Below are 13,061 nucleotides of genomic sequence, written 5' to 3' on the forward strand. Positions count from 1 at the left end.
CCACGATCCGTCACCACAGTCCTTGGTGTTCATCCCTCTCCTGTCTTCTTTTTTTTTTTTAAAGATTTATTTATTCATTCATTCATTCATTCATTCATTCATTCATTCGTTTGTTTGTTTATACAAGCACTGGGTACAGTTAGAAGCACGGGAGGGTGAGAGAATTCACCAGAGCCAGAGGGGGGAGCAGAGCAGAGCAGGCAGAAGGACCGAAATACACTGCTGAGGGGAGCAGCGGGCGGCAGCTGGGAATCGAACCGGCGCTGCAGAGGCTGCGGGCAGCTTCGCAACCCAGCGCTCAACTGCTGCGCCACCGGGGAGGCCACTCCCCTGTCTTGAGCCCTCTCTCATCCCCTCTCCTGTTTGCCTCCGATCTCTAGTCAGCCTGTAAGTTTTGGCTTTTTCCTGACCCTTTGTTCATTTTCCCTATAGTCTACCCATAAAAGAAACCATCTGATATTTTTCTTTTTCCTTCAGAGAGCTATTTTTTCTCCCCCCGCCCCGGCACCTATCACAACATTCATTCATAGGACCGCAAGTTCTTTTCCATCAATTCTTACTTTCCATCACTTCTCCAAGTGGAGTAGGCTGACATTTCACTTGAATTGAATCCCTTTCCCTCCGACTTCCTTTTTTCTGATCATTTTCTTCCACATGATTCAGGAAGGTATCTCAGCTCTTTTAGAGTGCTTAATATATTCAATCATTACATTGCTTGGCAAAAATCCTGCTCTTGTTTGTTTACAACAATGCTAACTGATGTTGGTACACATTGTAAACTCTTCCAGTGATGCCATAGTAACACTTGTGGGGCTGTTCCTGTTTGAACAATGCCCATCCCTGTGATATCTATAATACACCTTCCTCGTGGATTCGAATGTATGTGGCCAAAGGAACAACTCCATATCTTCTAAAAGGCTTACAGAACAGACCATGGGAGTCTCTCTTCCTTCCCTTTGGGTTGGTCATTTTGTTGATTTCCTGGAAGATGGTGGTTCCAGCTTAAATGTCTAGATCATTTTCAAAATAGAACTTCAAATTTTTATTTGTGTGAATTATATGTTCCACATATAATGAAATTGCTAATTAATAGAAGAACCGAAACTTATGAATCTCTCTGGAAAGCATTACCACTACTTGAAAAGTAATTGATATCACTTAAACTTTTCATTACATGTTTCCTACTAAAAATATCTGAGAAGGAAATTATTTAAGAAAGAGAACATTTACTTTCAATCTATATAATTTTTATTTTAAAAATATTTCTATAGTTAATCTTTACATTTCTGATTTTCAGAAGTCCTGCCATAACCTATAGTGTTTATTTATCTTGCTTGGAATATATGGTATTTCTTGACTCATTCATTGTTTTAAGAAAATTATTAGCCATTATTGGTTCAAAGATGACCTCTGTACTATTCCCTTTGTACTCGTCTTAAACTTTAAGGACACTTTCACCCTTTACAGGGAGTCTCATATGTCTCTTATGTGCTTTTCAGTATTTTTTTCATCATTTTGTTTTGCTCTGCTTCAGTCTGAATACTTTCTTCTGATCTTTCATTTCACTAATTCTGTGTATAGGTGTATTTAATCTGGTATTAAACCAATTTATTGAATTCTTCATTCCAGTTACATTTTTCATTTCTAAAGTATCTATTTGATGCCAAGTTTACAGTCTCACCTTTAAATTTCTTGAGCATTTTAAACATAGTGATTTTAGAGTCAGAGTCTGATCACTCCACTTCTTGAATCTCCCTGGGATCTGCTTCTGTTTTCGGCTTTTTTCCTTTTATTTTCACCTGAGTCTTATTCTGGCTTCTTTCACGCACTTTGGATCCTTATTTTAAGCCTGTTTGTTTTCAGTTGAATGGTGAACATTGTTTTTGTGAATTGCCAAGAAAATTTAGGTTCTGGATGAAGCTGTCTTCCTCCAGAAAGGATTTACTTCTGATTTTCTTGGATCTGAGACTTCAGGCACAACATTCACAGACTAGATTATTCCAACTGGAGACTGAGATGATTAGAGCAAGTCCCCATTCACTCTCACTTTCAGAATAAAGTCACTGGGTCCAAACCATAAGCCTGAAAACGTACCAGGTCCCCTTGTCTCTGGCAGTTCCTGAACTTAAATATTTCTCCCATACCTGCAGGTTTCTCTAAAACGCTGTTCTACTTTTCAGTCATACTTTTGGAATTGCCAGTTGCCTTGAGAATTAAATGCATCCCTGGGATTCTTGCCATATCTGTAATCTTGAGTCCATAAAGACTCATTTTCTTACAACTCTGTTATCTAACAGATGCTTAAAATTTTTTTGTCCAACTCTTCTAGTTGTTCTCCCTTGGAGAATTAGCTGGAACAACAGGCTGGACAGAGAACATTTGATTTCTTTTGTAAAGATCAGATAAAAATGTGAAATTTCATTGATTAACTGTCATGAGCAAAAAATGGTATTAGTTGAAAATGCTTCCCTCCTTACCAATATAAATTTTTAAAAAATGACTATGCAAGAATAGCTCTGTAATAATTCTATATTGCATATTTATAAATGTGTTTTTGTCTTGATTTTTCTTTTACCAGAGGAAACTACCAATGAACAGAAGAATTACCACAGCCCCCACACAACCATTTCCACCAATAACAGAAACTACTCCCTTCTACCCTGAACCATCATTCCCTCTCACCCCAAACAACCGGGGAGATTATGATCCTTGATGATCTGCAGGATCATCACAGCCAAACATAGCTTCTTCTGCCTCCATATGTTATCCAAACACCACAGCTAAAATCAGACATTATCTTGCTGTACTTTGTACCACAGTGTGTTCTGTTCAGTATTCTGGATAAAATAACAATGCTTCAATAAAAATGTTTATATGCTATATTATTTCCAAGTAGATTTTTACTTTCCATCATTATTGGCATTTTAAAGAGGGAGCAGGAAAATGAGCAGAGGAATTTAGGAAATAGGATCCTTTTATGTCTGGGAAGTCATATGCCAGCTAGGACTCACTCTAGAGTGAGGGAAGAGTGGAAACATAATATAGGGGAGGTGCATGCAGGATGTCGTCACTGCTGAACGTGGGAAAGTTGTGAGTGATGGAAGGATTCTGTCCCCAATCTACATCCAAGTCCTTGGAGAGACTACTGGGATGTTTCCAGCAAGAGGAATGGGTATTTTGACCTTTTAATTGGGACAGAACTTTATGAAGCCATGGGGAAACATACTTAAAATTTCATTTTGTCTTATTTGAGAGACAAAGTTACAAGTCCCTCCATAATTTGTCTATACAGACATACAAAGCAAAAAGAACAAGAAATGTTACAGACATTACTCATTCTCCATCTCTCCAAACATGTCATTTATTTTCCAGGAAGATTATTAACCTTTGAACTTCTTAATTAAGAACAGTGATCACCATCTATAGTTCTTTGTTCCTCCGTGAAAAAGTCTCTCTGTGGCACTCAAGGGAGACTCTTACAACAGGGTCACAACTAGAAGTCAAAAAGACTGGAGCTCCCCTAGGAAATGACCTATTTTATAGAATCCAAAGTCTTAAACTTGGAAAGGACCTTAAAGGCCATTGATTCCCTGAAGTACAGCTCTGTGGCCGAGGGGTAGGCTCAACCAGGCAGGCCCTCCTGAGCACAGCTGGGTGAAAAGTTTCTCCAGCTGTGGGGCAGGGAGCAGAAGTGGCCATGGGCAGGCCATTAGGCCCTGTTGCACCCTGGCTGTGTGCTGAACACCCCAAGCACTACTCAGATTTCCCCAACTTCCCCTGCTACCAAGTCCTCTCTACAGATGTGTACTGGATACAAGTTTGCTTTCTAGAAAGTGCTAGACTAACTGCCCTTGCAGTTTGTGTAAGTGAACACTTTCTGCTACATTTCTATGTGCCTACCAAGCAGAATATTAAAACTGTGTTTTCCTGGCATTTGTGAGAAGAAACACAGGAAACCAGAATAAAACAGACAGGCAAAATTTCGTATGTTACTTGTCTACAGGTCTTGGTTGTTTGTTTGGAGGGTTTTCCCAGTGGTTAGGAGTTTGGGTACCAGTACCCTAGATTCTGGTCTCACCCAGCTCCTCAAAGGCACCCTTCCCTCTAGCTTCTGTATAATTATGTATGAGGAGGGATAGTATGGTTGACTGCAAAGACAGGAGTAAGCAATTCTCTCAACAACAAATCCTGAGAACAGACTGTCCTTCCCTATCTGATGTCATGTTTTGGAAGGCCTCCTGTCTAGAACACTCACAAAGCTACAGAATTCTTTACCAGGGCATTTTGTGGGATTAAGCAAATGTCTTGAGAGAGTGGCCTGCTTACTGATAGACTCTTCTGCTTGTCTCGGAATACTCCTGTGGCAGCAGGTAAGCCTTGAGGGGTCTGAGAGGAAATGCCTACCTCTGATTTGACTGATCTTGGGCTTAGTGAGCTTTCAGGTGGCAGGTGGAGCTGGAGCTATTGCCGGTGGATGTGGCAGCATGAGCCGGTGTGTGTTTGTACCCTGGGTGCTGATGTATTGTGTGGGCATTCAGGCTCAAAATTGTTTGCTAACAATATACATGGTAATAAAACAAAAACAAAAGTGAGACCAATTATTTTGTGGCGGGCAGAAACTAGACTGGTGATGACCACAGTGTAGTATACATGGATGTCAAATACAAAGGCATACACCTGGAACTTATATAAAACTAACAGAGACAGCGATTGGACCAGACTGTGAGGCAGGCACCCCTGTTGATAAGCCCTGAGGGTTCCCAGGTTTCCAGGTCTTTCTCCCTTGAGGTTTCCTTAAGCTGCTTCACTGAAGGGAAACAACAGTGACAGAGCAAAGTTTGTGGCTGGAAAAGATTTTTTTTATATTTCTTTGTTGTCTCAAACATCTTAAGTCATTATTTTCTTTATCTGGACCTCCAGAAGAGTGCGTAGTTGAATAGAATACCTGAAGAACAAAAACAATCACATACTTAAGTCTATCTTAAAAAAGGGCTTCAAAGAATCAAAGGAACAATTTACTCAAATTGTTTACTGTATCTGTTAAATGAAATCTCTTAAATGGACTATGAAGTCCTTTACATCCAGACCTTTGTTTTATTTATGTCTATATATTTATATCGATCTGGTGCTCAACTCAGAGCAACTGGGCAAGGTGACAACAATAAAAGTTAAAACACACAGAGGGCAGCCTGCGTCCAAGCTCTATTTTATTTATTTATTTATTTATTTTTTAATTATGAAGATTTTTTTTTTAAGATTTATTTATTTATACACGCACTGGGTACAGTCAGAAGCACGGGAGGGTGAGAGAATTCACCTGAGCCAGAGCGGGGAGCAGAGCAGGCAGAAGGAGCGAAGTACACTGCTGAGGGGAGCAGCGGGCGGCAGGAGAGGTCTGCATGCCATGTGGGACCCTCCTCCGGTGGCCGGGGAGCAGCCGGGGATGGAACCGGCGCCGCAGAGGCTGCGGGCAGCTTCGCAACCCAGCGCTCAACCGCTGCGCCACCGGGGAGGCCCACCAAGCTCTATTTTAAATGCTTGCTATGCCCACATTCAACTGTCACCGTCACCCTTAAAATAACTCTTAAAGTCACCCCCATTTTATAAATGAAGAGAATGAGACACAAGGATAGTCATTAACTTCTACACAAGTGTAAAATGCCGGATTCAATCCCAGGCAGCCTGGCTCCCAGTCTGCTCCAGCAGCCCCCCCCCCCTTGCTCCCATGGTACACAGTTGGTCAGATAAAGGAAGGACTGGGAGAGGAGGTTATTGTCCAGGTATACTCCTGTGCATGTGAATTCATATACTAAGAAGCTTCATTTGTGCTTTTAGCGCCTCAGCATGGTCCAGTGTGTGAGTTTGCTGGTGTTTCTCCCTGGAGTCCTTACATTTCAGACGGTGAGTCATGCTGATCCCTTCCCACCTCTCCCTTTCCAGGGCTTCTGGATTTCCCCATGGGAAAGTCTGCGTTCAGCACTTCATTCCAGGATGTCCGTGGGGAGGCAATGCTTTGGGGACACCACACAGTCTAAGGACGCAGTGAGGCACCAGGCTTTCTGACATGCCCCTTGCACCGTCTGCACCTCCTTGGGAGTCATTGCACTCCGAGGACCCGTGACGCCCTGAGGTTCTGTCTCCACATGTTCATTTTGCACTAACAAGCAGACCCTCTAGAAATCCAGGTCCCAGGATTCTGGACTATTGCCTAGTGGGAAGGTCATTTTTTCATAAAGTAATTTATTTTCTTACATCGTTGTTAATTTGGGGATATTATTTGACTTCTCCCCTCAGGTGTCATCCCCATAGTTTCTCCCACCACTGAGCACATGTGAGCGATCACCACAGTCCCTTGTGCTCTTCCCTCCCCTATTTTGACCCCTCTCCCGTCCCCTCCCCTGCTCTGTGGTCAGCTTAAGGACCAGTCAATTATTAACCACTTTCTATGTGAGAAATACACAGAAGTCCTACTCAGGCCAACCCCTTGCTGGCTGTCTCAGCCCCTGTTGTGCCCAAGGTCAGCAGACTCGGCGAGCATAGCCTCCAAGAACCCAAAGACAGCTGATGCAAACACAAAAGGGAGTTTATTTCAGACTCGAGTCTGGGTTCACGGCACCTACCAACGCAGTGGCAGATACCGAGAGCCTCGAACAAAGGAAGCAGGGGTCTTTTAATAAGGTTAAATTATGCTGGCAGTTACTCATTGGCTACAAGGATGCGTTCTCCAACTTTGCCAGGCTATCATTCTAAGCTGACTGGCCAGGCCAAGATGCAGCTCCAACCTGCAGCTCCAATTGCAGCAAGTTCACCCTCATTGGTGACCAGAGAGTAAGGGTGGAGTGAGGGTCCAAACTATCTCTGGAATGCAGTCTTTTCCCGGGACAGCAAGACCTGCAAGACCTGAAATTCTAAAATGGCAGTTACACACAAAATGACAAAGCAATGGCTAATACTTATGCTTGGTTCCACACCCCCACATCAGACACTCCCTCCTGGGCTCTGGCCAGCATCTCAGCACCCTCAAAAGTCACCTTCCTCACTCTTAACATTGTCTAAAGTGGGGTATCTCTGAAGTGTGTGGCAGATGGAGTTTCTGCAAAAGATCACCTTCCTCCAGGTTTGTAAGGAAGAAGAAGGGAGAAAGACAGGGAGGGAGGAGAAAACAGGGGCAGCCATGTGGGTGGAGCATCCCCTGGTGCTGGCTTGCTTGTGATGCTAGGCTCCCTGGGCAAGGCCACACAGTAATTACTGTTACCCTCCACCCACCCACAATCCCCATAATCCAGAAAACATCACACTTCATTGTAACTTTTAATTGCGCGATCTTTCCAATGTCTTGTTCTTGACGCAAACAAAGCACCAGAGTCTGTAAGTATTTGCCATTTACAATACTGGGTATGTTGCAGTTAAGAGATAAAAAATGAATTATAGACATGCAATATATACATGTCCTGCCCAATTTTCCCCTCCTTTTTAAAAACTGTAAGTCTTTAAAATGGCATCCTGTTCTGTTTCCACCTGTGAAACAAGTTATAGTCTTTCCTCTAGGAAAAAGAGCTCTCAGGTCCTTATTTGTGGTTCTGTTTCATTTTCTTCTTTCCCACAAGCACAGACACTTTTGTTCCTGCTTTAAATTGCTTCTAGCTACCAGGGCATTCTTGGGAAAACAGTTTTTGGGGTGTTGATTGCCTGTGGTTGCAACTGGGACCCCTGAGTGAAAATGTAATCATAGCCTCGTAGAACATTAACGTAGGAAAGAAACTGAAATAATATTTTCAATCTTTCTGCTACCAAAGACTCTATCTATTTATTTGTTTGTTTGTTTGTTTATTGCTTTTTAGCTACAATCAACTCTTTTCCCAGAGGTTTCATATTTTAAGAATCCTATCTACCAACTGCATTTTGACTATTAATTTCATTTAGTTTTTGGCATTCTTCTTAATCAAATAATCTGTTACCTTATGTCATGCTCTCAATTTGTGAAAAATGTCATGTAGCTTTCATTGTACAAATCCTTTACTTCTGGGGAAGGGTAAATTCCTAGGTGTTGAATTACTTACGAAGTGATTGTGAATGGATTATAAAAGTTTCTTCATGTTCATGGAAGGAGAATCAGAAATAAAAGAAAGATAAAGAGCATCTATAATATCACGATGTGCTGGGGCACTACCCTCTAAGATTTCTATGCATTTTTGTTAACTCTTGGTTTGGTATTTTTTTTCTTTAGAAGGCAAAAAATAAAACTGAGATCTAAATTGAATTCTGACTTTATCTTTGAAGTCTCTCTCCCAATTGGAGTTTCTTCCACAGTGCCCTATGTCTGCCAGCAAAGCAGAAATGTTGTAGGATAATTTTATTTCATAGCCACTTTTTAATAGCTTAATACCTTATTTTTTGACATTAATTGTATTCAACTATAAGAAGCCAAAGTCATGAAAGTCAGTTATTTTAGTAGACCCTTGTCATTTAAAAACAGTATGGTGAAAACAAAGGGAGGGATGGTACCAATTTTCTTAATGTAATTAAAATAGAATGTGTTTTCCTACACATTTTTGTCTTTGTAATTTAAATAACAAATTGAATATGCTGTTTGCTATGTGATTCTTGTAATGATGCCTGGCTTAAACAATGCAATTTTCATCTGCAGCTGTAGCCACTGTGTACTGTTAAGAAATTAGCACTTATGAGGATATTTGTATATATATACATCTATACATATATATATATATTTTTTTTACATTGTTGTTCATTTTTGTACAATGTTTGATTTCTTCTCTCAGGTGTAATCTCCATAAAATCACCACCACCAAGATATCCATAAACCATCACCACAGCCCTTTGTACTCCCCCCCCCCGCCCCATTTTGACCCCTCTCCCTCCCTGTTGCCTGCTGAATGTCTCTGACTTATAGTTTGCTTACTAGTTTTGTCTTTTTTTCCCCTGATCCCTCATTTGGTTCCCCTGTATTCCTTCTGTAAGTGAAACAATCCGATATTTTTTTTAGGATATTTGGCAAGAACAAATTCCTTTAATTCTATTTTATCCACACAGTGAATTTGTACCAGTAGGCTGTTAGAACTATTCAAGGATTGCAACCACTAATTCAGAGTTTTTACTTGAAGAACAGGGTATTAAAAGTATAAGATTGACTATAGACTGGGTAGCAGGAATTTATTTCTCAGTGTTCTGGAGGCTGAACAGCCTAAGATCAAGGTACTAGCAAAACTGTTCATGGGAGGGCCCTCCTCCTGGTTTGCAGAAGATCCTCTAGTATCTCACAGAAGATCATGAGGGGGAGCAATCTCTCTGGTGGCTGTTCTTATAAGGCAGCAGCCCCGTTCATGTAGGTTCTTCATTTCTTCCAAAATCTGATTTCTAATACTTCCACATGGGGGTTCGGGGCCTACAGCTTCACTACAGGCAGGCGCCCCACACCCTATGGAGGTGTGCATTGTTTACAAATAATGCAAATAATAATAATGCAAATAAAAAGTTTTATTTGTTTACAAATGAAACAAATAATGCATTGTTTACAAATGGAACGTAGGTTCTATGTGGAGCAAATCTATCAGTACCATTTTTCCAAGGGCATGTGCTCACTTCATGTCTTTATGTCACATTTTATTAAGGTATGCACATTGGTTTTTGCTTAGGCAGAGTGCTATTGCACACTTAATAGATGACAGTATTGTGTAATATAACTTTTATATGCACTTGAAAAGCAAACATTTTGTGTGTGACTCAAGTTATGGTGATAATCACTTTATTGTGATGGTGTGAACTGAATCCACAGCATCTCCAAGGTCTGTCTGTCTGCCTATAAATCTTAGGGGACCACACATACTCAGTTCATAACAGCTTAGTTATGACTTCAGGAACAAAGGACTCTGGGCTTCCTGTGTATTTTCTTCATAGGGTTGGTATCAGAAATGAAGCATCTACATTTCAACTGCTACTTTGATAATATTACATTCAGAGTGATGCTTTTTATTTATAACTGTTTGTTTTCATGAGTTGCATTTGGTATCAATTATTCACTGAAATTCATCCAACAGACTGAAAATCTTCTGGAACATTACAAAATGTCACAAAGATCCTCATTGTGAAGACTTAAGTGGAAATCTATGAAATTCAAAAAAAAGAAATTTTAACCAATATATAGGCAAAAAAAGTGTCTGTATTGGAAAGGAGAAGATAAAAAATAAAGTCAAAACTTGGCTTGCTCCCCAGGGTCTGGCTAGGGATGTGTGTTGGGAGGGGGGTGTCTGGTTATTTTGTGCATGGGCTTCTAGAGCACCTCGGGCTGTTTCTGAGGTCTGAGAAGAGGAGGGAACTGGGAAGAGAAGGCCAAGGTTGGCCCTGGTACCATAGCTGAAGGATGGAGGAAGACAGTATGTGGGCCATAGCTGTGGTGAGCAGGAGGGATATGACTGAGACAGCCTCTGGTTCTTGACCCTTGACCTGCTCCAGTTCTGAGGGTTTCCTAGTTTATCCAAGACATTCCTTACCAAAGCCACTAACTTAGAGCAGTTATTTTTAAGTCACTGTCTCTCAAGTTTTGAGTGATATGTAGCCTTTTGAAAAGGAGAAACAGACTGAAAGAAAAAGGAAATTCTGAGACTATTTTTCCGTTTGTAGGAAGGTTTGTCAGATGAGAGCAGTGACAGCAGTCCTGGGTACAGGAAACACTACTACATATTTCGGATGCTGGTAAGTGGCTAGCATATTATCTTTGCTGAAGAATAAAACTATTAGGTTACTTTAGATCAGAGTTTCCTCATAGCAGCACCATTGACTCTTGGGGCCTGATAATTCCATGTTATTTGGCTGCCCCGTGCATAGTAGGATGTTTAGCAGCATCCCTGACCTGCCCCCTCCAGATGCCCACCTTGTTCCTCCACATGTGACAGCCAGCAGTGTCTCCACACATTACCAAATGCCCTTGCAAGGAGGGGATGGGGGGGCCACAGTTTCTCCCAGTTTAGAATCCTTGCTTTAGACTATTTACCAGAGAGGTCCATATTTGAATTATAGAGACTAAGTACAGTTGAGGGACTGATAAAATTTAAGAGTGTTTGGATTCTTCAAATCTCTGTGAACAGAACCTGAATAGAAATTTTTTGAATTCAGTGAGAACAAAGTTTATTTTTGTTGTTTCCATTTATTCTTTTCTCATATTAGAAAATTTCAGTATTGGGATAAGTTTAGAAGATACAACGTTGAAACTAAATGTTTGAATTGTAATATCATGCTGATGGAAATCTTAAGACTAAAATATCACCTACAAGTTGGTGACTTATTAATGATTAGGATGCTTATAGACTCCAGCTTTTGCCCCAGAAGCTCAGTGGCTACCTTAGTTTGAGCCAACAGGACTTTGCCTTCATATTTGCTTGTGACAATTAATTCAAATGGGCAACTGGTAATGATAAACAAGTCAATAGAGAGAAGAAATGTTATTAAAAATATTAGGCCAGGGCCTCCCTGGTGGTCCAGGGGGTTAAAACGCAACCTATGAAGCTATGCACAGCCACTTCAGTACGAGTTTGATCCCAGGCCAGGAAGCTACCCACATGGCACAGCAGACTTCTCCTAACTCACCCGCTGCTCCCCTCAGCAGTGTATTTCAGTGAATCTGCCTGTTCTGTTCCCCACTCTGTTTCTGGTGAATCCTCTCAGCTTCCCACCTCAGTACCCCAGTTCCTATACGCATAAATAAATAAATCTTTTTAAAAAATTAGGCCAAATGAAAGAACTACATAGGGGTATAATATAGCTCGGTTGTAACCAAAAGACTTCTCTGTCAAAAATGTCCTATTCTATGTCATATTGATAATAAAGAAAAAACAAAGCAAAACAAAAGAATGAAAAATATCTCGCCATCTTAACTGTTGAGCCAAAGCACCAGCATGGAAACTACTCAGATGGTGGCTGGTAGGAACCGGGATCCAGCAGGAGTCTGGGAGACTTTAGGACTTTTTTACTTGGCTATATTGAGATGGACCCATCCCAATGACTTATTTCCTCTCGCTCTAAGTTTGTATCTGAAAAGACATATAGCATTCAAAATGTAGGCAAATCAGGCAAAATCCAAAAACATTTCTTAATTTAACCCAAGTTCAATCACACCTATCTCTAGCTTGCTACCCCTGCTTCAGATTCCTCCTTTATTTAATCTTCTGCAGAAGTCATACGTATGTGTGCCCTGCCCCTAAAGGCCTCCCAGATCAAAACTCAGTCAATTAGCAAGGAACCACCTGTGCATTCCAGCAGGAAGTGCTTTCTCTAACTTGGTCTCTCTGTCCTTTTCTTTACAGCCAATTCAAAGATTGAAAGGGAAACCAGAAAATGCTTTTGAGAGGAAGGCAGCTGATTTGCTGGCAGATTTGTGGCCTTCCAGCGTTTTTGGAGCACGAGATCTTAGACCCTCAGAGAGCATGTTGGCACACATCCAGCCTCAGCGGGTGTCTGCTGTTCCTAGACAAAGCCCATTCACTCAGGCTCCTCCTGTTTTGGGGAGCACAGCTCTGCGTGGCCCTGCTTTTACCCTCTCCACCCGGTCCAAAATAACAGAGAGAAATAGTGGGGCCTCTGTCCCTGGGAACCTGGGGACGTATTATGATATGTCAGCCAAGTTTTCCCTGACACCCCAAGTTCTGACTACTGCAGGTGTTCCCACAAAGGAAGAATTCTATAGTACCAGCCCTCCCACCTTCTCTACCTCTAAAGAGCCCCGAGGAGATGTGTAAGCTAAAGTACTCAGTTTCAGGCCTTCCCTGGTGGCGCAGGCGGTTGAGCGCCGTGCTATGAAGCTGTCTGCAGCCTCTGCAGCGCCGGTTCCATCCCCGGCTGGCCAGCGAGGGTCCCACATGGCCCGGCAGACCTCTCCTATCTCACCTGCTGCTCCCCTCAGCAGTGTATTTCAGTCAATCTGTCTGTTCTGTTCCCCACTGTCTCTGGTGAATCCTCTCACCTTCACGCACATCTAGCCTGTACCCCCATTCTTGTATAAATAAATAAATAAACCTTAAAAAATAATTTAAAGTACTCAGTTTCCCCTT

At 41.6% G+C, this 13,061-nt stretch overlaps 1 protein-coding gene across 1 annotated transcript in view; it reads left to right on the forward strand.

Annotated features, from left to right (window-relative positions):
* PPEF2 (protein phosphatase with EF-hand domain 2) overlaps positions 1-12,749 on the forward strand; it is a gene marked incomplete at both ends in the record, with an annotated part of 50,088 nt that extends 37,339 nt beyond the window's left edge. Inside the window, 2 exon segments of the mRNA XM_084232978.1 lie at positions 10,639-10,710; positions 12,318-12,749. Coding sequence (XP_084089104.1) covers positions 10,639-10,710; positions 12,318-12,749 — 504 coding nt within the window.
* Between the last annotated feature and the right edge of the window lie 312 nt (positions 12,750-13,061).

The sequence above is a fragment of the Talpa europaea genome, assembly GCF_964194135.1.
Source record: "Talpa europaea genome assembly, chromosome: 5".
NCBI lineage: Eukaryota > Metazoa > Chordata > Mammalia > Eulipotyphla > Talpidae > Talpa > Talpa europaea.